The sequence below is a fragment of the Macrobrachium rosenbergii genome, chromosome 4, assembly GCF_040412425.1.
Source record: "Macrobrachium rosenbergii isolate ZJJX-2024 chromosome 4, ASM4041242v1, whole genome shotgun sequence".
Classification (NCBI taxonomy): domain Eukaryota; kingdom Metazoa; phylum Arthropoda; class Malacostraca; order Decapoda; family Palaemonidae; genus Macrobrachium; species Macrobrachium rosenbergii.
Genome location: NC_089744.1, coordinates 38,136,599 through 38,158,570, shown reverse-complemented (window position 1 = coordinate 38,158,570; position 21,972 = coordinate 38,136,599). Strand labels below are relative to the sequence as shown.

Here is a 21,972-nt window from a genome sequence, read left to right as displayed (position 1 = left end):
TATTTCTGTAATTGATCGCTTGCGGTCTCTCTCTCTCTCTCTCTCTCTCTCTCTCTCTCTCTCTCTCTCTCTCTCTCTCTCTGTGTGTGTGTGTGTGTGTGTGTGTGTGTGTGTGTGTGTGTGTGTGTCTAACATCACCTCTCGCATGCACCTTCTGTTTCTGGACTACCTGAGGCCCCCCTGGGAATCACATGTTGAGGGACCGTGAAGTTTATGGTCCGTGAGAACACATTCGCCACCTCCCCAGACGACGATTAGAAACGACCGCCGCGTCTCTCTTTTGCCTCAAAAGGCCTTGGTGGCGTGACTGCCGCAAAGTAATGATAGTAATAATAATGATGATAACGGCAGTTTGGCGACTATAGTGATCATGTTCATTATAATGGAGGCGAGAATGTTCATATATAATTTTGCGGTACTCGAAATACTTGTTCGTCGGGTCAGTTCGGGTCAGACTTAGGTTCCAGAGATAATAACAATAATAATAAGGATGATACTACTACTACTACTACTACTACTACTACTACTAATAATAATAATAATAATAATAATAATAATAATAAGAAGAAGAAGAAGAAGAAGAAGAAGAAGAAGAAGAAGAAGAAGAAGAAAAGAAGAAGAAGAAGAAGAAGAAGATTTTTTAACAAACTTTGTGTATTCATTTCCTGTTGTAGGATTTGTTGCACATGGTTTATTTTTATCACACGTGAAACATATAAAAAACAGTCGATAAAGTTCCATGCAATATGCCCATTACAGAGCGTGATAATTTCCATTCTCCCTTTTTTTTTAAATGTGCAGTAATGTTATTTGTTTAAGTATTGACATGTTTATTGCATATAAATATAATTCTAGATTTTTACTTAATTTTTTTTATCTAATTTAGTATACTATAATTCATTTGTTGATGTTTCATCCGTATTTCATCTTGTGTTTGACATACCTTGATGGCAGTTAAGTGTCATTATCAGATACTTAAGTAAAGAATATATATATATATATATATATATATATATATATATATATATATATATATATATATATATATATATATATATGTGTGTGTGTGTGTGTGTGTGTGTGTGTGTGTGTGTGTGTGTTTGTGTGTATGTATATTACACATATATATATACAGAGAAAGAGAGAGAGGTAAATTATTATTTTTAAAGAAAATATATATATGAAATGTATTGCCAGTGGTAATTTTGGAAAGGGTCCATGTAATCGAAATACTAAGTTGGTCAAAATGGGCAAAGTTAATTAAAAAAAATGTCTTATATATTACACTACTACTTATTAGTATTTTACTTTAAGCACCTTGCGTATATATCGAGCAATGCGAAAAAAGTAAATCACTCGTTGCGCCAAATGTTTTAATTTACTCCAAAGCGAGAATGATCACAAGGAAATAATGCTGACGAAAGGAATCTGAAGGCCTCGTCCCTCCCGAGACGGCCATAATACCCTTCTATAAGGTCTCATATCACGCGTGAAGAATGGATAGCTTATCCCTCACTGATGGTCCAAGATTATCTTCTTGGTAGCATATGAATCGTCCAACTAATGTGACGTGTAACAGCGGTGGTGAAAGGTGAAATGAATGGGGCATCCCTGTGTCCCCAGGGAGGCGGCCTTCGTCACCCCTCCTCTTCCCAAATCATTTCTATGGATGGGGTCTTCCAAAGGGCGAGTTGTAAACTTCGCCGGAATTGGATTTTGAAAGGTCCCGTTGGGCCACGTCAGCTGCCAGCCCCAAACTAACTTGTACGTGACTTCAAACAATGAGTCCCGTTGATGAGATGACACGCTACGCCTCTCCGCCAATCACGGCCGAGCTTTCGTCGCTTCTTTAAGCTGATCCTCTGAGGAAAAAAAATGTCTTTATTATTATTCCAAGGAAAAAGAAGAATAATCATATCTCCGACTTAAATGCTGTGCTGTACAATGCCTTCAACTTTATGGTTTTGGTGGCACGAATTCTATCTCGTCACTACCCTCCTCTCCTGTCCCCCCACCCGCCCTCTAGAGGTGGAGGTCTTAATCCTGGGACATGGGTGGTAATCACGACATGAAGGGATTACTCATGTGCTTATTTGGCGTAATGGGGGATTTGCGGCGAGCTGGGAAGAATGGGTCTTGACAGATGTGTTTGAGGAGCAAGGAACGAGGGTAGAAGAGATGAGGTTTTTGGAGCAAGGGGGTAGGTGGTCCCCGGTCAAAATGAAAGACATTTTAAACTTGAACCAAGATGAATTTGACATCTGACCTCGTATGTCTCTCCAGAAAGCCTTTTCCTCTTCCAGTCATACGTTAACCGTCTCTCTCTCTCTCTCTCTCTCTCTCTCTCTCTCTCTCTCTCTCTCTCTCTCTCTCTCTCTCTCTCTCTCTATTCTTACGCATTGAAATCTGATATGTGATGACTCTGCGTCACTGGATAATGATGAGCGTAACTAATATCACTTTATGTCCTCGCATTTTAATGGTCTCTTTGTCTTTGATATTAAAGTGATAATTTTTGTTATAGGCCTAACATCACGGCTTAACAATTTAGGCTCGCGGATCACTTTAAAAGTCTTGAAGAAGACTCGGGAACCAGAGCTATATAATTCAGCTGTAACATTGCTCGTTGTTTTTAATTTTTTCTGTCCTTTTTACCAAAGAATTTTTTTAAAATCTCCACACATTCATATGGAACAAACCAGGAAGCATTCAACCAGTCCATCAGGTCTTACGCAAAAAGGTAGCAATAGTTAAAAAAAAAAAAAAAATTGGTGGTTTATGAAGAAAACCCGCGCGAGATATATCTGGTATATGTATATATACTTGATGTGTGTGTATATGTATATATATATATATATTATATATATATATATATATATATATATATATATATATATATATATATATATATATATATAATATATATATATATATATATATAAATATATATATATATATTGTGTGTGTGTATGTGTTTGATGCCATTTCTAAGTCAAGTTTTAAACTTTTTATACATCAGAAAAAATTTTGGTTATCCATGTTTCTTTATAATTGGTATGTTTTTTTTATATATATGGTTTTCTATTTCATTTTTATTTGCTGGGTTAAGTCGAAGTTTCTAATTCTGACTTGTGAAGAATTTCCCAATGTCATTTACATTAATTTTCAAGTGTTCGCAGTAAAAAGGCTTTACCTTCCTTATCATTTGCTTGATCAGGTAGGTTTTAGAGTATTTGTTTACTTTTTTCTGGTGATGTTGTTTAGGAATGGCTCTCTTGTTTGCAATATTAATTTAAAAGTTGTTCTTGGTCACGGTTGGTGAAGCGGAATTTATTTACTTATACTTTTAACTCTGCAAGATTACAGAATTGATTAATAGTTTTTTCATGTAGTAATTTTTTTTTTTAGTTATGACACAATAATTCAATTTGTCTATAAATGAACACTATAATAATTACCCAGACAATTAGTGAATCAACTATATATTAATTTATACATACATATATATATATATATATATATATATATATATATATATATATATATATATATATATATATATATGTATATGTATATATATATATATATATATATATATATATATATATATATATATAAATATATATATACATATATATATATATATATATATATATTAATATATGTATGTCTGTGTTCGTGTGCATACGTACATACTTACATACATACATTCATATGCATCACCTTCGTAACAGCGGGATATAAAATATGAACAGAATATATGGCCATGAGAAAAATGAATCAGCGGACTACAAGATCTTATACCTTTACTCAGAAGGCATCATTAAAATTTTTATTTACTCTAGTAACTTTAGTTGTTGTTTGCAAAACAGAATTTTTTTTTGTATTCGTTTTCTCCATTGTGTGAAGATTGCTTGAAAACGCCCGATAACCAAGGAGAAAGATTCTGCACTCCATTTGTTTCACTTTCCTCGAGGCCATGTACTGTTTATATATATATATATATGTATGTATGTATGTATGTATGTATGTATGTATGTATGTATGTATGTAGGATGTTTAGTATCCTCGTAAGGATGTTTACTTTCTCGTAGACAGACGTCTTTTTATTTCACGTGCTTTGTATTTTAGGCCACTGCTGAGTATCTCATGTGAATGTCGAACTGTGGATGATAAGTCCGGTGTTGCAGTTCTCATGTTACTAATTGAACCACAGAAGTCACAATCGACTTAATGTGGAAATGAGTAATTTGAGCTGCTTTCGGTTACCGGTTACTCGTTAAATTGACGGGAAATTATCATTATTATCATTGCTATTACTGACGTCATTGATATTTTGCTGTTGTTGAACATGTAACTTTCTTTTGTTTTATTTTTGGTATTATTTTCTTTTCAGTTTTATCTTAAAGAATCTTTTTTGATCACTGGGCGAATTGTAACCCTCTTAATGCGGTGTTATTTAAAAACATCTCTGAGTGTTACATATAATATATATATATATATATAATCAGTAAGCTGCAAACGTCCTTTAATATCCAATTCGCTCAACCTCGGAAGTAATATATTTTCATATATGTTACCGAAGGGGAATTTTTTAGTTGATAATAAGTTCGTCGTCCCGTGGGCTTGAACCAACGAAGGACAAGAACTCAGGACTACAGTGGACGCCTTAATCCACACGGCCAGCAAGTGTGGATTAAGGCGTCCAATCCTGATTCTTAAAGGACGTTTGTTCAGCCCACAGGACTGATTGCATATCAACTAAAAAATGTTCGATAAAAAGTATATATATATATATTCCGAGGTATATATATATATATATATATTTATATATTAGATATATAATCACGGTGATGTGATAAAAAGTCATATATATATATATGTGTGTGTGCGTGTGCGTTTTCATTTTCGATTTTAGCAACCCTCACTTTAAGTACCAGTTAATATTCACTGCGCAGTTCCTTTTGATAGAGTAGAAGTAGTAATAATAGCATTTAGAGAAAATGCATTTACTTTTTTTATGTGTATTGTTGTTCGTCCTTAAATCGACATGCGATGCACAACACAAGTTAAACGAAACTAACCAGAAAGGAAAAGAATGAAGCAGTTTCAGCTGCAGCCTTTGCAGTAGATACCAAGTTGATGGCAATGGTCCATCGGAGTTTTCCCCCCCCACCTCCAACCCTCCAGACCGACTGCCCCTGTCCCTCGTAACCACAGTGACCAGCGAAGCGTACAGAAGGCAGACCCTGCGGTCATCCCATCGAGGTTGTAAACAAGCCGGACTGAGATACCGGAGACGAGGCGAACGTAATCAGTTACGCATTTCGTTATGTAATGCCCTGCCAGGTGCCCGTCACGTCACGTTGTTGGCTGGTAGGTCACACACGAGCTTGCATGATTAGCTGAAGGTCATCTTGCTGCTGCAATGATGTCCACGAGCGACTAGTCCTCATAACATTCACATTCAGAATATGGGATTCTTTTCCTTCCTCTGTGCTCCCCGAATCATTCGACCTGCTCCCTTAAGGGAGTAGTCCCATCAGTGCATTTCACGTGGGGCACTGTGGTTATTACTAAAGGATGTTTCTATCGTCCCTTCGGCCCTTAGCTATATCAACGTTTTAGCCTTTTGTTTTACTTCCAGCACCGCTCGTTTTCCTAACTCTTGCTGTCCAACACCTGTAACTGTTGTTTAGAGGTGCCGTTGTGAGGTTTTCTCCGTTCCACCTTTAGATCTTTGTATTTCATTTCCAGTATTTTGAAGATCTCTTTATATTGCTTTCTTACCAATCCAACTCCTTTTCACTGTCTTCAGCGATGAATGGCTGAAAGAACCCCAGTGCTTGGCTTGACAGCCTACGTTTCATAAATTCAGTCCAATCCATTTCGACCTGCCTCTTGCAAGCACAGACCAGTCATGTCAGTTTAGATGTTTTCCTCATAACAAAGTACCATTTTTTTTTTCTAAGCGCGTCCCAAGTCTTTTTGCTCCCATTTGTTCCTTTTATCAGGTTTATTAGGTATATAAGAAAATTTCTCTCTGGTTGCAGTAAATGCCTTTGGTCAGAGTTTAATGCAAGGCGCGAAAAAGGAAATGCAAGTCTCAGTGAGGATGCTCGTCGATGGAGATGTAGTCCTCGTTTGTGCAATTCATCTTTTATGATGATAAATCTTTTACCATTTAGAATAGTTTATTGAAGGGATGTTCACTTTCTTTTTCTCTTGAAACCAACTTTTTCATCTTTATAACAGCAGTTCATATATTCACAAACTTCATAAACTAGTCCACTATTGTTGTACTTCACTATTCCTTTTAATTTTCTTTAATATCCCACGCCTTGATGATAAGCTCATACCACTATCCAGTGGTGATTGAATTACACAAAAGAAAATAATGAAGGGCAAAGTTATCTTGGTTTATAATGAGTTTCAGTCCCTAATGAATAGTCGGTGGGATTAAAAAGCGATCCGACCAGTTAGGTTACGGATCAGCTATTCTCGTAAGCCTATAAAGATTAATTACTAATCCCTTGTTTTACAAAACTTTATCGTTCCCACGATGTCTGAAGAAGGTTGCTTTTTTGGCTACAGCGGAAATAATCTCATCATCTGATAGATATTGTGATTATTTTTCACAGAAGGTTCAAAATGGGTTTGAGAAGGGGTTATCCAAGAGTTATGTTCGACAGACTTCGAAAAATCACGGGGTAGTAAACATCAACATTTAACTTAAGAAACTAGTGATTCTGGCCTAAGTAGCAACAGCTAAAACCACTATTGATTAATAGTAAGGTAATCGAAAGCAGGGTTGTGTAATTTCCTGCGATTACAATGTCTTCATTCCATCCCAACTCCCCGTACTATACAGGCTTTTCTTACAGTGATTTGGTGCTCTCATTCGTGCAGGGGATAAGTAAATCACCCTGAGTCTAATTTTAAGAAACTTATGATCTCCTGGTTTCTTTTCGGAATGCCACTGTTCGTGTATAATCTGACTTCCTGTTTTTCCTTTAATTTTATGCAAGATTTGCTTTTATACATTGGTCTTCCTTTTTAGTGTGATTACTTGTACCGTGCAATTTCACTCGGAAACCGTGAAATATTGATCATAATTAAAAGAATGATGATAAATACGGGAGTAGTAATCTCTCTCTCTCTCTCTCTCTCTCTCTCTCTCTCTCTCTCTCTCTCTCTCTTCGGAGTCAGTGACTCAGTAAGGAATGGCGAATTTCGTCATCCATTGTTACCTCCCAGACCACTAAGTAGGTATTCAATTACCTCCAGAGGCTCACAGTTTGTATAAAGGAGAGAACTGGCACATTCCGTTATGTTTATTTTTTGTAAGAGGGACTCATAAACAAAGTTCACAATTGAAGTTGACTTTGGTTTGGGGATATACGATTGTTTTGTTTTCGTCTGTCGAATTTATGCTATTCTTATTGGCTCATCTGGTTTTATCTTTTTTTCCTCATTATTTATGTGTTGTGATTTTCATTTCATGGTCTTGTCTTCTCCGATTTCTCAGCTGAATCCTCGTGTTCAGCTATGTTTATTAAAAATTTGTATATTGTTTATAAATTCTCAAAGAGAACATTGCCGTCTCTCTCTAGACATACATTTAGCAACTGTTAAGTATAGCTATTACTCAGAGTCGTATATCTACTCGTGCATACGAACTTAAAAGCGTTAGTCTTTTTCAGTCTGATGTGTATGTGCTAGCGCGCTTGCGCAGTCTTCCACAATAGGCATTAATAAACAATCTCAAGTGTATTTACTCAGCCCTGACCCCGTGGCGTGAACTTCCCTTACCTGATGAAATTGTTCCTCCCTCAGAGGCTGTTGATAACCCTCATCTAACCCCTCTCACCTCCTCAGCCGTTCCACTAATCCTCAGCATATCCCTCACTCCTCTCCACATGGCCACTGGGGACTTTGTGTTTTCATTCGCTTGCTTGTCAGTCTTAGTTGGCATGTATGTTTGATATGTCCGGAATGACAGGTGAATTTTGAAAGGACATATCCGTTATACACAATGAGTGCTTGTATATATATATATATATATATATATATATATATATATATATATATATATATATATATATATATATATAATATATATATAATATATATATAAATATATATATGTGGGTGTATGTGTGCGTGTGTATATATATATATATACATATGTATATATATACAGTATACATGTACATCTATATATATGTGTGTGTGTGTGTGTAGAATCTACTGGTCACTTTACACCAGATACATACGTAATTGTAATAGGCACAATGCCCTCTTAACTTCTCGAATTCTTCGCGCTTTTTTGGATACGCTTATCACTACAAAGCGTTAAGATCCAAGTGCAAGAAATATGAGGACATTATGATGTATGGTAACAGGAAACGAACCCGGGTCCCATAATCACAACGGGACCTGACCACCGTTGTGATTATGGGACCCGGGTTCGTTTCCCGCTACCAGACATCATAATATCTTCATATTTCTTGCACTTGGATCTTAAGGCTTTATAGTGACAAGCGTATTAAAAAAAGGGCGAAGAATTCGAGAAGTTAAGAGGGCATTGTGGCTATTATTATTTACACACACACACACGCACACACATATATATACTGTATATATATATATATATATATATATATATATATATATATATATATATATATATATGTGTGTGTGTGTGTGTGTGTGTGTGTGTGTGTGTACATATACACACACACACACACACATTGAAATCGTCCAGTGGGTTGGTGGAATGAGTAGAGTTCGAAATGAGTACAGATAGACTTACGAGGGACCGGATTGATAACGTGAAAAATGACTTGAAAAGGAGGAACATCATCTTCCTGAAAAAGGGAGTGTGTGTGTGTGTGTGTGAGCAAGATAGAACTGATTGGAGTATTGCTCGAAGGGTTTCGACGCGCTGCTAGTAAGCCTTCCGTGCAGGTATAGAAGTGTTCTGTATTGTGTTTCCATCACCAATTCTGCAGTTAAAGCATGTAGGTAGCAATGAACTCTGTCTTGTCTTTCCTCGTGAGCTATTGCATGTTGGGTGGAAAATGATTTATGAGGAAAATCTTCCTATTGACATATATTTATCACGATGTTTTGCTGAGGGCAGATGATTGACGGTTAAATGGCAAGGGTTTCTGCTGTTATTATTGTTATAACTACACACTACGTGTGGAGTTGTAGATTTATTGCTCATATTCGCTTTGTTCTTCGTACTTGAATTAAATAATAATTATGTATATTGAGCTTAGAAGCTGACAGCACCATAGGGCCACTAGAGCGCTCTTATCTCGGAAGTGAAAGAACGATTCCTATGCAGTAATTACTTTTGTGTATAGTACATTCAATTTCTTTTCATTACTGCCGAAACTTGGATACAAGTAAAGTAATCTCGATCTAGATTTTCCGCGGAAAAATATTAATCCTTTACATAAAACGCTAAAAATTTTGCCCACTGCTCATGCATTTTGTTTGTTTTCTAACAAGTTTTTTCATGCTGCATCTTTTGCATTGTTTTCGTGAATTATTCCGATTGTTTCTAAAATCTAGCCAATAGATTGATCAAAATTTAGCTACATATATATGCAAGACCAACTTGATGGCAGACTCAGATTGACTGACGGGCTGGAATGCTGTCCACGAATGGGGGAGCGAAACGTTATTGGTAATCAATGGAAGTCATTGAGGGTGTGAATTTGATTTACGCCGTTGTTGTTAAGGCAATTTGATAGCGTTTCATTATACGGAGTAGTATCATGAATTACGGGGTTTGCAAATAGTCAACCCCATTAGGAAAAACAGTTGTTTTAACATTTTGCGGTGTGTTTAAATTTTTCTGGTATTGTTGTGTATTTAGCTTTCACTGTAAAACTAGCAAGTTTGTGTTATGCATCATTTTAAAGGAAATGCTTTTCAAAACAAATAAAAAAAAAAAAAAAAAAAAGTCACCTGGCCGGTTAATAGCACTCTACGGACTATGACCACCACATTTAACTGTCACGTTTGTCCCATTCCTGCCGTCATTTTAGCTGACATTTGCAACATATTCGAGTTTGGGGAAGGTGTTTGGCATCCGTCACAATCCCGATTAAGTTGTCACAGAATAAAGAAATTTACATCGACTTATGGCGGTTTTTCATTCGTGTCAGAAGCAATAAATACGAGAGTAGTTGTACTAACTCACACTGATACGTATGATCCGGAGGTTATAAATTTCGTGAACGTATACCAAAACAGCACGAAAATTACGCTAGTGAGGCCGATCAATAGGTCATAAGATTGTACTCTCTCTCTCTCTCTCTCTCTCTCTCTCTCTCTCTCTCTCTCTCTCTCTCTCTCTCTCTTCTTATGAATAAAATTTACTGTTAATTGGTATCTGAATATGGATTCAGTATTAAACGAAAATCCACCTTCAACCATAATTTTTTGTCATTCAGTAACTATTCATCTTGCTCGAAATTGCCTGGATTAGTAGGTATATCGCATGCAAAACTAACGTTATAAGTCCCTGCCTGTGTCGTTTTTACCATCTTTTCTTATAGACATTGGACTGACGGGATTACTCGGTAAAGGTTTTTATGAAAGTCTTATATTTCAAAGCAGCCGTCAGGTTGCATGCATTTACCGTTTCTTTATCGAAATTCTCTATTTAAATGACAAGCTAGATGGGTGTGTTATTTGTTTAAATTTTCATTTTTATGTTGACAAAACGTCTAATCTTTTGGGAATCCAAAGAATGTCGTTATTGTAGACGAGAACAAATCAAGAGTTCATGATTTATAAAACTCATGTAGTGTTATTAGTATTGACCTTTTATATTTACGGTGTATAAACTTATCTTATATCTACGGCGCATAATCATAAAAAGGCAAGTGAAGAACTATAAAGAGAGAATTGAGACGTAATAACTCGAAGTTCATCGAATTATTTTAGTGAGACGATCATATAAAAAAACTCCTGAACCAAACTCCGAGTTCGATTGTGACCCGTCTTCCCGAATCTAAATCCACATTCATCTGGACCAATTGGCAAGAGGGAGCAGACCCCAGATAAAAAAGGATATTCCCCAAGAGCGATGGAATAATTCCCCGCGCCCCACGCCACTTCCCTTCCCTAACCGACGGGGATGGGGGCGAGCGAATCCTTCTCTATATAAAGTGTATAATGGAAAGTCAACATCATCAGCATCGTCCTGGGTGACATCAACCCAATCACAATCTCGTTTCTTTTTTGCCTTATCCGGTCTTCTCTCTCTCTCTCTCTCTCTCTCTCTCTCTCTCTCTCTCTCTCTCTCTCTCTCTCTCTCTCTCTCTCTCTCTCCCTGAAGAGAAGACTGAGTTGATTACGTTTCCTCTCCGAAGTTCTTGTTGGGATTTTCTTTGGAAAAATTATATATATATATATATATATATATATATATATATATATATATATATATATATGTGTGTGTGTGTGTGTACATATATATATATATATATATATATATATATATATATATATATATATATAAACAACATAAATTATGATAATTTAAGTTAAATTTTAGCTCTCTCTCTCTCTCTCTCTCTCTCTCTCTCTCTCTCTCTCTCTCTCTCTCTCTCTCTCTCTCTCTCTAATTTGCTCTAACCACGCATTTATCAGCGATCTGGTGGCAGATATGGTCTTATGCATTCAGAGCTCCAGTACTTTGCATGCCAGCATTTTTGGTACACTTTCACTCCTTTGTTCACGTCCGTCCTTGTGCATTACTCAAACGTTTTTTGTAAAGAAGCGTGATTAAGGACGGATATCAAGGTTCTTTTAAACAGCAGATTGAGTATCTGCCGAGTTCCATAAAAGCAGCATCTGTTATTTGTTAAGAGTAACCCCTTCCCCGTCGACTATTAGGATACCAAGCCAAGGAGGCTTTTAGTTTTCTGTAAAAGAAAACTGTTGAGATGACATTTATCTGTCCGTCCGCACTGCACTTTTTCTGTCCACCATCAGATCTTACAAACTTCTGAGGCTAGAGGGCTGCAAATTGCTATGTTGATCATCAACCCTTCAATCATTAGGCATACTAAATTGCAGCCCTCTCGCCTCAGTAGTTTTCATTTTATTTAAGGTTAAAGTTAGCCATGATCGTGCATCTGGCAACGCTATGGGACAGACCATCACCGGGCCGTGGCTGGAAATTTCATGGGCCGCGGCTCATACAGCATTATACCGAGACCACCGAAAGAGATCTATTTTCGGTGGTCTTGATTATTCGTTGTACAGAAAACTCGATTGCGCTGAAGAAACTTCGGCGCTTTTTTTACTTGTTTCTTATGTGTTGCTCGTATTTGTTTCTTTTTCTGGGTCTTTTCCTGTGCCATTAATAACGTCGACAATGTCTCACACTGGACTTCGAAGTTGACGACACAGTCTAACCAGGATGAAACAACAAAAGTTCCAAATGCCATCTTTGTCATAGCAGATCCCTACCCCCACCCCACCGACCTTTGCGAAAGCCGAAAATTAAAAAAATGTTTGCATTCCAACAGAAATAACAAAAAATATGAGTATATTACCAGAAATTCTTCGAGTTACTCTTGTTTATGTTATTAATCTTGAATACCTCTAAAACTTGCATTGTCCTTAGGTTATCGTTACGCATATGATTTCTAATTTTAATGCTTTTTCTTTTCAGAGAGCTGAATCGCAACCAACTGAAGATTATTGGAAAGAAGTTGCTTAAGGGTCTCTCCCAGTTACGATATCTGTAAGTTTTTAATAATTTGTTTATGAAGTTCTTGGTATTTTACTTATGCATCTTTTGATAACTATTGCTACCATTATGTATAAGCACGACAAGCAACTATTGTTACCATTATGTGTAAGTATGACAAGCAGAAATGATGGTAGAATATACGCCTAGAAGGTCCCACAAAAATTATGCACATTATATAATTTATTTCTGATTACTTGATGTTGAGGTTTGCTAAAGCTGATACTTGGATGGTTGACAAATAGACCTTTCAGCATGTAAATGCTTACATAAATAAGGCCAAAACGCAGAGTTCAGCTAGACGTGGCTTTGTCCAGTGTATATACTTACATGTACACCTAATTCTTCTCCTTTGAGTTGGCTGATTTCTGCAGTCTTTATTGGGGATAAAGTAATGAATTTATCTTGCCCAGGCCGGGAGGAGAAGAGGAAAAGAAGAATACAGGGGAAATATTGGGAACAAACCTTTCTTTAACAATAAAATGTTTACTTCAACTTTTCCCGTGTACGTAAAAGGTTTACAGTAGTTCGGAAACTGGATATACGCTGAATTGAGAAGTGGGCTGCTTACAGAGAATTGTCTAACCAAATCTTGACACGCTTACCTTCGGTCATTTCTGTTGAGCACTAGAAGTTGGGCTTGCTAGCCATGGAAATGTTATTACATGAAGATATTTGACACAAGTATCAAATTGCGTCGTGACCACTAACATTGCCAAAGGTGTAGCAACACGTCCGCTCTCTGTTTATATACACCATAGAAAATAACGCCGGTCAGACACGTGTATGGTGCCACAGAAATGGTGAACACTGTTTAATATATGCCTTGTGAGCACCGGAAATGAAAGATTTCTAACATGTAACCGACAGTCGATTGTTGCTGATTTATGAGTCCTAATTTTGGGCTGATTTTCCTCTTGCCAGCGCTCACTTCATCTAACTACTATCGCTTGTAGTTCCTAACTTTCAGTCAACAGTTATTATATTTTCTTGTCTCTAAGAAGCAAATGTCGGGTCATCACACAGTTTAGTAAATGAGATGCGCATGCGCGCACACACACACACATACAAATACGTACATACATACATATATACTGTATATATATGCGTACGTGTATAATATAATGTATGTATGTATATATATATATATATATATATATATATATATATATATATATATATATATATATATATATATATATATATATATATATATATATATATATATATACATATATATACCAGCCTAATATTAAAATGTCGAGTACTGGTGTTCATGGTATACAGTATATATATATATATATATATATATATATATATATATATATATATATATATATATATATATATATATACCTCGAGATATCTTCATAACGTAAGACCTTTTCGCAGATAATTTTCCTAAGTGAACATTCGTGATCTTTTCTCATGTTTCAAAGACTGTACATTCCGTTGGAGAGGTTTTGAAACAGGCTCCAAATAATAGTTTAAGGAAATCCTGGTTCTCATCATCAGCCTAAACACCATTCTCCTCCCTCATGCGTTTATTATACACTTTCTTTAGAGTTCATCGACCAGCTTCTGTTCTCCCGGGAGTTGCTGTACGAGATATTGTCTTCTTTCTAATAATACTTCGCTGTATTACTTATTTTTCGTGTTCCCCACCTTCCTCACTCCGGAGGACTTCAATGTCTGAGATCTTTTCCCTCCATTGATGAAACATAATGGCGCGAGACAAAAAGAGGAAGAAAGGCATATCATTCCAAGAAACTCAAAGAAAAGATGATAGTGGCCCAGGAGGAGAATACGGGGATTTTGAAAGAGGGGGGAATAAGTGAGTGTGTGCGTGCGTGTGTGTGAGTGAGCATTTGTCTGGCTAAGAAAATGTAGGGGTAGTGGAATTGGGGGGGAACCCCCATACTCGACATTGTTCTGCATTTCTCATTTTAATATTAGACTGGTATCCCTACCTTCCCGCACCCACACTGTGTGTGTGTGTGTGAGAGAGAGAGTGTGTGTGTGTGTACACACCTTGTCGTTCCTTATATCTGAAGGTTTGTTCTTCCTTCATCTCGACAGCTTCAACCGGAGAGATGATAAATGGCGTCAAACTTCCGGAGAGTTCATCTTATCCGCCCCCCTTTTTTCTTCTTTTTATTTTCAAAGACCATAGAGATAGTCTTTTTTGCATCCATATACTCATCCTCCTCCTTTCCCGGACAATTATTAACGCTCAAGGGATTTCTTTGGTAATTGAAGCATTCTTAAACACTATTTTATTTATAATTCTTTTGTTGGTTGTTTCTGAACAGTTTATTGTTCATCTATTTCATTGGTTGTTTCTGAACCATTGTTCATCAATTTTACTGGTTTTTCTGGGCAGTTTATTTTCTTCACTTTCTTCTCTCTCTCTCTCTCTCTCTCTCTCTCTCTCTCTCTCTCTCTCTCGTGTTTGATGATTACGCTTTATTTCTTGTTCTCATTGGCAACAGATTTCCTTGCACATCCTGCAATTACCTTGTAAGCTATTTAGCAATTCTTTCCTAGGAGTTATTTGGTGCTTGCCAGCTGTTGTAAAACATCCCCATCCTCTCTCTCTCTCTCTCTCTCTCTCTCTCTCTCTCTCTCTCTCTCTCTCTCTTATGAGGTTTTTATTTATTCGTGTAATACGAGACTTGGTGTGGTTGTCTGTGATTTATTTACATCCTCTCTCGTTGTTCTCTTGTTTTTGGAATGACTCTTGTTTTCACATGTTGCGAACATTCTTGAATTTCTTCCCATTTTCTTAATTCTTATTTACCTGTACTTTTATACAACGGGAAAAAGTTTGTTGTCCCTGTAATCGCTGACTATTCAAGATTCTTAGGTAACTCTTTAAAGTGCCCCAAAGGATGATTTCACGTAAAAACAAAATCAAGAATAGCGTTTTAGTAGCTAAAGCATTAGCATCTATATATATATATATATATATATATATATATATATATATATATATATATATATATATATATATATATATATATATATATATATATACATACAGTATATATATATAATATATATATATATATGTATGTATATTTTCAACTGTACACATCACCTTCTGAAGCCACTCTTGGGATGAGTTGTGGCCAACAACAGTCTGAAACATGACAAGCATATAATTGAATGCTTATTTCAACAGTGATACACTCATTCACTGCAGAAACAGGCTTAATTCGTTTTTCCCTCGTACGGGATAGGTCGTGGTACTCGTTGATATGTGGCTTTTGACCTAAGAGCGTTGGTGAATAACTTTATACATGTGTGTATATACACACATATTCGCATATTCATATGGGCCCCTTGAAAATTACCGTAGGGATCTGTTCCCTTAACATAGAGTAGCCTGTCCAAGACTTAATAAATGTGATAGTGCAGTAGTCACAGATGTTATAGACCATTTAAAGGGCCTTCACCATTCCAATCCTTAGTATAGCATTTTACTGGTAACTTATTCGTTCTCCAGTTTGAGGCCCTTGAAGACAGAGTCAAGGTGTGACAAGTGTTCACTTTCCAAGAGAACCAAGTGCAACTCATTGCCACCAGGACACCAAAAGTGGTTCATTCTTATGGTAAAATTGTATACCCGATAGTCCCTAGGAAAAGGGCCTGAAGTGGTATATAATGGGAGTATAAAGAATCCGGCTGAATTTGAAACATATACAAGCAAAGGTTTTAAAATGTAGTTCAGGCGTTGTAACCTCATGGATTTTAGTTTATAATATAACTACGCACGCACACATATCTCTCTTCTATACCCACAAGCATGTACACACACATATATGCATTTATATATATATATATATATGTATATATATATATATATATATATATATATATATATATATATATAAAATAATCATAAAGCTACAAATGTCGTTTAATATCAATTCATATATGTGATAAAAATTTCATATATATATATATATATATATATATATATATATATATATATATATATATATATATATATATATATATATATATATATATATATATATATGTGTGTGTGTGTGTGTGTGTGTGTGTGAGTGTATAAATATTTGTTTGTACTTTATATAGACACATATACATATATGTATGCATCTTGAAAAATACCCACATACTTTGTGAGATATTTCTGGCTCGATAGATAGCCTGAAGCCATTATCACGGCTGAGGCATCCTTCTACATATCCCAGAAAGATTCGTTAAATACTCCCATGAGCGTTGGTGTAATCTTGCCACTCATTCTCACAAATTCCGGAAGGGACCAACGTTCCCCCTCTTGGTGTATCTGGAAGTCGATGATAATGTGTTGTCGGTCCGATTGGAGGCCTGAGGTCAGAATCTACGGGATTATTGCTCCGGATTTGGGTTCTTGTTGAGGAGGGTCTTTCCAAGACTCCAAGTGCCAATAAAGGAAATTTCTTGTTGTCTTTGGCTGGATCTGAGGTTAAGAGTCACTGAGGAGGGCTTAGTGGCTCTGGATACACAAAGAAGAAGGATAAAGGGATAAGACGAACGGGAAGTGAAAATGAACGTTTTTTACCCGATTGTCATTTTTAGTTTCTTTTCGGTATTCAGTTCAAATTGAAACAAAAAGTATATAGCATTTTCTTGAAAAGATACATGAGGGAATTTAGGCTTTTTATCCATAGATTTTTTAATTACGGTTTAGTATTACTGATAGCTGCGACTTGGATTACGAACTGTAATGAAATGTGGCAGCGAAAGATGTTAAACTTATGTGACTAAGAAAGATTGGTATGTAAAACCTTTATAAATAGCGGTTTTTGGTATGTTTTGCGTTTACTTGGTCACAGAAATACATCAGTCCAGTAGATGGTCAAGAGCTGAGTGTATTATGCTTCGATTTCCTGTCCTTCAAAAATTGGATTTTTTTTTATAAACCAAGGGATGAATAACTCATTACACCACACACAGATTCATATTATGGATCATCTAATGTATGAAAGGCAAAGGAAGAAAATGATAACCTACTTCACAAGTAGTCAATAAAAAGATCTTATCCTCAGCTGTATTTCAGTGTCAGTGAATATCTTGTCTAGCTTCACTTTATATCAGTCCTTAAAACATTCTTGTGTATTCCAGCAAATTCCGCTTTATTGTGCATGTGACACACACACACAGACACACACACAAAACTAACATAAGATCCAAGATCGACCCCGACCCCGGTGCCGGGATGTCGATATAGCTCCATTTCTTGAAAAATCTATTATGATGCTGTTGACGTAAACAGTGAATTAGGTACATGGTGATATGCTGACTGGCTGGTCGTATTTGTGGTATAGAAGGGTATTAGGTAGTAACTTCTGCCTAAACGACCCACTGAGAACCGGAAGGTTGACAGTTTTGGAGAACACAATATGTATATGTATATATATATATATATATATATATATATATATATATATATATATATATATATATATATGTGTGTGTGTGTGTGTGTATGTATATATATATATATATATATATATATATATATATATATATATATATATATATATATATATATATATATATATATATATATATATCTATATTATAATGTATATGTATGTATGTATGCATGTGTGTGTGTGTGTGTGTGGTGGGTGGGTGTTAGGGTATGCGTACGTGTATGCGCATTCATCATCATACAAAATACGTTTGCGACCCAGATTCTCAGACACATACATTTATTCAAGTTTATTGCTTGTGTACCTAACCTCACCTTGTTTACCTGAATTATTCGCTTACGATCTGCCAATTATATTTGTTTAAACAGCTATTATGCATGGCGTCGTTGCCAGGAGATAAGAGATGACTTAGCATATCTTCCCTCTGGCAAGAATTTAAGTCACCGATGTAGATCTCTCTCTCTCTCTCTCTCTCTCTCTCTCTCTCTCTCTCTCTGGTTGGTCCCGAGAGGTTCACAGCTGATGTGAATCTTTAAAAATGAGCCCAGCGTTGATCATCGGTGGAACTTCGTGTGAATTTTAAGATCCTTCCCATTTTGTGATGGTGATGCGAGTCTTGTTTGAGTTTCAGTTCTTTGACGACTTTTTTTTTTTTACGCACAGAAGAGTTTGTGGTTATTGTTATTGCTATTATTGCTAGATGATATTTTAACATTGAAAGTGTATAAGAGTTGATATTATTATTATTATTATTATTATTATTATTATTATTATTATTATTATTATTATTATTATTATTTAAAAATCAGATCAGTCATTTACCAAAAGCCATTTTATTCAGTTTTGATGGTACTCGAGATCGATGCTATAACTGAGAGACAAGTTCTGAGGGACCTATTTAAGGGAAGCCATAGCATTATGGAAAGGTTTCTTTGAATAGTTCTGAGGTTTTCCTCTGGACAAAGGCTTAATCATTAGATTTCTTTGGTGTACTGTGTTCAGATCTATATTATCCACTTCCGGATGTGGATTTCAAAACGGTTGGAGAAAGTCAGGCCTGGGCCAAAGAACTCCTATATCAATTATGTTTCGAATTCTGACCCAGGCGAATACTTTGGCGTTCTTATTGTTCAACCGTGTCATGTATTCAAGATGTAAAGGCAATTCACGTAACGTACAATATTTTGACTGGTGAATTGAGAAACACCTTCGTTTGGTAACTGATATAATTTTGTAATCAGCTACTTCTTCTTACTTACAGAAACCTCGTCCGCGGTAATTTCTTTGTGATTTGTAGGTTTTGTGATCCCCCAACCCTCGAACAAAAAAAAAAAAATCTGCCAAAAAACACGGGCAAAATCTGTCTTTTTAATTAGCATATTTACATAATTATACGTTTCAGCTAACAATCATACTTTCACAAGTGCTGTCCTTCCCTTTGCTCGATACCATGTCCTTTCTCCTCACCTCGCTTGTTCATAAAAACATAAAATCTTATCGTTTGGTTACCCTCGCCTACATTCTCCAGCAGCACAGTTAGAAACATTTATCTTTAAACGAACACCATTGCATCCTAACTCTTATTCTTCAAAACCTCATTTATTTAAAATTCAATTCAAATTTTCATTCCACTTCCTTGTTCCTGATATATATCACCATTTATGTCATCTTGGTTTTCGACTGTGGGGTACTTAGCGCTCGCCTTAATTCGCTGTCGGCATAATTTTCTTCACCAGCCCAGTAACTTCTGTTCATTGTTCTCTGCCATTCCTCTAAAATTTTCCAGTCTGTAAAGTCACTTTGAGCAACCTGCCCTCTTCTTTTGGCCATTAGTATTTGCATTAACTTTATAGAAGTTTTAACTACCTAATTAGAAGCTACCAGATGTTGGACCAAAATATTGCCCACTCTGTTGCGCATGGCCCCATTCACATGAGAATTTATCGTTTATTTGAACATCATGAATCGCCACAATTTATTATTACACTTTTTTTCATTTCAAGGTCATTTGAAGAAGCAGCCTGCATTAAATATTAGACCAAGATTTCAGCTTATGTTCTAAATATTATTGGATGAGGGTTTATTTTCTTTAGGATTTTTATCTGCTAATTTATTTCCTTTACTCATTATTTCTCAGAAAATTGCAGCACTGACGTTTGCACTCTTCATTTCAGGCAACTGGACGAGAACCAGATCACTTGCATTGACGAACAGGCTTTCAAAGGACTGAGTTTGTTGGAAATTCTGTAAGTATCTTCCATCCGAGAGATAGGGGCGGGACTTAGCATATAAAGTGCTTACAACAACTAGCTTAATGTGCGATTTTATTCTCAGCTCAACTTAAAAACTGACATTTTTATTCCTTCGCCGTTGCCAACGTCATCTATGTTTGTTTTAATAAATTTTGTATTTGAGGATGAAATATGCCTTCGTTTGCACTGTGTTCGGTGTTTCCGAGGAGGAATACCTGACGTCTGGTTAATATCTATCCGTTCATTGTCTCTTTACGGTGAATTATATGGCTTATTTTCGTGGCGATTAACGTCAGGTGTTTCTCAAACATCGCATTTAGCTAAAGGTCCTAGTTGGCCTTGTTTATTGCCACCATAAGTTATCATAATAAGGTGCAAGTCTCTGAACATTCTCATTATTTTCGTTAATGGTTCAGAAATAGATTGTGGTTTACGTTAGCGCTGAAGAACTCAAGTGGATTGTCGTGTTTGTTTGTTTTTTAATTTTTTTTCATATAAAATTGTGTCGCATCGATAAATTTTGGTTTTAATTGTTAATTTACTCTCATTCTTCTGGTTATTCCTTTGTGTTGTTAATCTTCAAATTCCTTTCTTTCAAGATTACTTTTGAAGTACAGTTAGGTAAAAAAGCAAAAATGCAGTCTTTAGTATTCACAAAAATGATCGCTATAATATTACTTCAGCAGCGAATAAAGATTCATTAAACTGTGAATGTTGCGCGATAAAATAACCAGGACAATTGCTTTCAAAACATCAAAAGCTATTTGGTCGGAAAGAGTTGGAAATATTAAATAATTCCTTGTATACCCATGAATCAAGATGATACTCTGACTTATTAACATGCTTGAATGTATGATGGGGCACCAACGCCCACCGATAAATAACCAGATAAAGGTGCTTGTAAGATATAAAATATCTTCTTTCTAAGGCTTTAAATTTTTTCTTCTTTTTTTCTCTCTCTTCACAAGGACGTTGACCAACAACAACATCACCACCATCTGGCGGGGAACCTTCGAAGCGACTCCTCGGCTGAGGGCTCTCCGCGTCTCGGGCAACAAACTCATCTGCGACTGTCACCTGTCATGGCTGGGTCGTCTTTTGGCCGCCTCGCCTCACCTGGCCCCCTACGTCAGGTGCTCCTCGCCCTACAGGCTCAAGGACCGCCTCGTAACCGAGGTCCTTGATCACGAATTTAAGTGCACAGGTATATTTAGACGAGCTAGTCTTTGTTTGATGATAAAGCTTTTCTTTATTTATTGACTTAAGTCTCTGTTGTCATTGCTTGGCAGCGGTATACATGACCGACGCCTAAGTTTATCTTGTGTTTTGTTTCTTTTCCCCCATTATTGGTTTGTTTTCTTTCTGAAGTTGAAATATTTTAACTTGACATCAGTTTAAGCTAAATCATTTCATTTTAATTAGCAGTATCTTCTTGTCTATGATAATAATGATTTGCGTTATTTTATAGTTAGAGTAGGCGAGGTTA

General features: G+C 36.1%; 1 protein-coding gene across 2 annotated transcripts in view; it reads left to right on the top strand.

Annotated features, from left to right (window-relative positions):
- LOC136832809 (protein slit-like) overlaps nucleotides 1–21,972 on the top strand; it is a 920,733-nt gene that overhangs the window by 827,426 nt on the left and 71,335 nt on the right. For both annotated transcript variants that reach the window (XM_067094397.1, XM_067094407.1), the window contains exons 6-8: nucleotides 12,707–12,778; nucleotides 20,409–20,480; nucleotides 21,455–21,690. In XM_067094397.1, coding sequence (XP_066950498.1) covers nucleotides 12,707–12,778; nucleotides 20,409–20,480; nucleotides 21,455–21,690 — 380 coding nt within the window. The remainder of the gene's footprint in view (nucleotides 1–12,706; nucleotides 12,779–20,408; nucleotides 20,481–21,454; nucleotides 21,691–21,972) is intronic.